General features: G+C 35.6%; 1 protein-coding gene across 1 annotated transcript; it reads right to left on the bottom strand.

Annotated features, from left to right (window-relative positions):
• Positions 1-1,882: 1,882 nt before the first annotated feature.
• Positions 1,883-2,583, bottom strand: LOC140175051 (uncharacterized). The gene is made up of 2 exons (XM_072201952.1): positions 2,287-2,583; positions 1,883-2,164 (listed from the first exon to the last, which is right to left on the bottom strand). The coding sequence occupies exons 1-2, from the start codon at positions 2,581-2,583 to the stop codon at positions 1,883-1,885; spliced, it is 579 nt and encodes a 192-aa protein (XP_072058053.1).
• Positions 2,584-3,720: the final 1,137 nt, after the last annotated feature.

Here is a 3,720-nt window from a genome sequence, read left to right as displayed (position 1 = left end):
GCCCCAATATTCATGCTAAACGCAGCAATGGTGCGACCATTCCAATCTCTAATGATGATATAACACATGTCTCTGTTGTCAGATTGAAGGACTGAGCCATCTACATTAAGTTTCATCCAGCCTCAATCCGGAGGCTCCCAGCCAACTAGCTCTTCTCTAGTACCTTTTAGAAGTTTGCTGCTATGCTCTGTAATGTTCAAAATGAAATTATATTCCTAAGCTATTCTTCTAATCATCTGGTTTAGGTGGTTATTTTGTAAAATTTCATTTTTAAAGATGAGATCGTTTCTACATCTCTAGGTAGTGTTGCAAGCCATGACCACAATTATGGGTCATGGAGTCCAATACTGATTTCGATAGACTAAAAAAAGGTTTGTTCTTATCCAATCTTGGAAAGTGATGGAAGAAAGTATCATGTGGGTTTCTGTTAACGATGCTAATCCATACCATATGGATGTAGAGACAATCGCATAGAAATGGAGCAATGTATCTTCCTCTCTGCAATATCTTGGACACAACTGCCATCCTCAGTGAAATTTCTATTCTTCCTTTTGCTGTTTGTTAAAAGAGCCTCATGAATGACAAGCCAACTGAAGGTCTTAAGCTTTTAAGGTAATTTAATCTTTCAAAGGTGCTTGTGCGTTGTATTTATGTTGTCATTGTTTCTAAAATTGGTATCGTAGGTTGATTTTATTGTAAATTTACCATCTGTCGTTGGAAGCCACCCGATTGTATCCACTCCAATAGTTGGATTAGGGGCCTTTAAAATATAAATGTGGTCAATAATTTTCTCTTGCAGTACAAGATTTAGTATTGTCTAATTCCAAGAGCTCAGATTATTTGCATAGTCACAAACCTTTTTACTAAGCCTCTTTCATCAAGATTGATCAGAGCATGCTCCCTTAATTTAGGAATGTTAGGGATCCAATGATTGTCCCAAAAAGAGATCTTTTTTCCATCCTCTATTCTCCAGATTAAGTTTTTTTGAAAATTTTCTAAACCTTCGAGATGCCAATCCACGCATTAGAGCTACAAACCTTTTTATTAACTTTAGGAATAATATCATCCCCCCTCCATACTTTGCTCGCATAACTTTAACCCATAAGGCTTTCCTATTATAGATTAATCCCCAGGCCAGCTTCATTAGGAAAATTTGATTTGTCTCTTGCACTTTTCGAATTCTAAGGCTGCTTTCTTCCTTAGGCATGCAGATTTTATCCCAACTTAGGAAATGAATCTTTTTTTCTTTATCATTGCTGCCCCATAAGAAATTCCTAAAAATCTTGTCAATTTTAGAGCAAATATTCATAGGGATCTTCATAGTTTACATGCAGTAACCGGGAATGATTGACAAGACAAATTGGATGAGAGTGCATCGGCCTGCGAGAGAAAGAGTCTTCTTGTTCCAACTTAAGAGCTTGGTCTGAATACGGTCAATGATAAATTGAAAATGATATTGGCTACACTTCTCATGAATAAGAGGAACTCCAAGATATTTTTCAGATTAGCTATGAGATTGACTCCGAGTTCCTGACTAAATTGTTGTCTGATACTATGGTTAACATTTTTGGAGAAATAAACACGCCTTGTTAAAGTTGGTCCTCTACCCCGAGCTTTTACAAAAAGTATGCAATGCCTCCTTGATCACGTGAACTTCTTCACTGCTTGCTCTAGAAAAAAGCACCAAGTCATCTGCAAAACAAAGGTGAAAAATTTTAGGTCCATTTCTAGAAGTAGATATATATTCCCACTTTTTTTCTACAACTAACTTGTTTATAAGATAAGATAATCTTTCAATACACAAAAAAAAAAGGTAAGATGAGAGGGGGTCTTCCTGTCTTATGCCTCTTGTCGAAGAGAAATAGTCTGAGGGAGATCCATTCTAAAGCAAGTTCATTGCAGGAGTAGATATACAAAAGGCAATAACAATTATGATGTCATCAGTGATGCCTGCGTCTTTGAGCAAATCCACCACAAATAACCAGTTCAGTTTATCATAGGCTTTTTCCAAGTCTATCTTCACTGTCATGAGTCCTTTCGCCTGATTTCTATTACGCATCATATGGATCACCTTTTGCACCACTAGGATATTATCTGCACTAACCCTGCTAGGAATAAAATCAGCTTGAGTGTTAGCAATAAGTATAGGTATAAATTTTTGAGGCTAGATGCAATGACTTTTGTAGTCACTTTATAACAAACATTGCTTAAGCTAATGGGCCTAAAGTGGCGAAAATTTTCGGGTGCAGAATTTTTAGGTATAATTGCAATAAGCGCTTTATTAACTTCCGCAATGTTTGTAGGGTTGTGAAAGGTAGCTTTCACCCATGAAGTAAAAGATTCAGCCACAATATTCCAGGATTGCTGAAAAAATTTAGCAGGTAAGCCAACATTTTTTGGAGCCTTCCAACTTTTCATATCGAAAATGGCAGCCTTAATCTTCTCTTGAGTGACCTCCCTATTCATGTCAACGTACTCGCTGCTGCGCAGCTTTGGAAAGCAACCTGAAATAGGGTAAACTTTATTATTAGAGTCCACTGCATATAGGGCTTTGAAGTACTCCACCTCCCATTTTTTTAACATCTATGCGTCCTCAATCCAGACCGCTTCATCATTCTTTAGTGTCATGATCTTGTTTCTTTTCCTTTTACTATTCGCTTTTTGATGGAAATATCTAGTATTTTTGTTTTCAAAGTCTATATTTTTGCTCCTAGACATCTGTAACCAGTAGCTTTCTTCTTGGATAACAATAATTTCATACTCCTTCCAAAGTTCTTTCTAAAGATTTTCAAGAAAAGGATTTGGAGTAAAGGAGATACTGTTAAAGATTTCTTCTAGTCTTAATGAAATCAGTTACTTTTTTCTAAAAATATGACGAAAGACTTCTCTATTCTAAATTTTTGCTTCTTTTATGAAAGTTGCAATATTCTGGTTGAAACTATAACTAATGTTCTAGCTTTTTTTGACAAGGTTATTGTAGACTTCATGAGAGACCAAGGTGCCAAAAATCAGAAAGGCTTGGTTCCTCCATCAAGGTTGGCCAGTTGAAAATCATGAAGGATAGGAAGATGGTCAAATTTAAATTTAGGTAAATGCTTAACACTCACGTCAGCAAAACGTTCAGTGAATTCTATGTTACTTAAGTAGCGGTCCAACCTTCTTTTAACATTTTTTCTTTACTAAATAAAGGGTGGTTCCGAGTATCCCAAGTCATTAAGTCCATATATATTAATACAATTTAAAAAACAATTTGTGTTAAGAGAAATATTAGAAGAACTTCCTGAATCTTTCAAAGTGAAAATAGAATTGAAGTCACCACCTAAGCACCAAGGTCCGTTGATGTTTTCATCAATATCCTGAATCTTTTCCCAAAGAATTCTTCTATTTCCAGCTTGGCGACTTCCATAAATTGCGGTAAAAAACCAAAAACTATCATTACCCCATTTTACTTCTAAATGGATAAATTGTTTGTGTATGACAAGCGGTTTTATGCTCCAAAAGACTAACTTCCAGAGACACTAAATTCTGCCTGAAAATTCTTTCGCTTCACTTATACACCAAGCATCAAACTCTAATTTCCTGATTATAGTTTTAGCTTTTTTTGCCTGAAATGTGAATTTTCAGAAGAATGTAGAAATTAGACTTGTATCTAGAAGTTAAATAAGAAAAAATAATGTGAAACCCCTTTGTAGAGGCTCCTCTACAATTCCAAATTAATAT

The sequence above is a fragment of the Arachis hypogaea genome, chromosome 9 (assembly GCF_003086295.3).
Source record: "Arachis hypogaea cultivar Tifrunner chromosome 9, arahy.Tifrunner.gnm2.J5K5, whole genome shotgun sequence".
Classification (NCBI taxonomy): domain Eukaryota; kingdom Viridiplantae; phylum Streptophyta; class Magnoliopsida; order Fabales; family Fabaceae; genus Arachis; species Arachis hypogaea.
The sequence above is the reverse complement of the archived record's forward strand: the minus strand, read 5'-3'. Positions and strand labels throughout refer to the sequence as shown.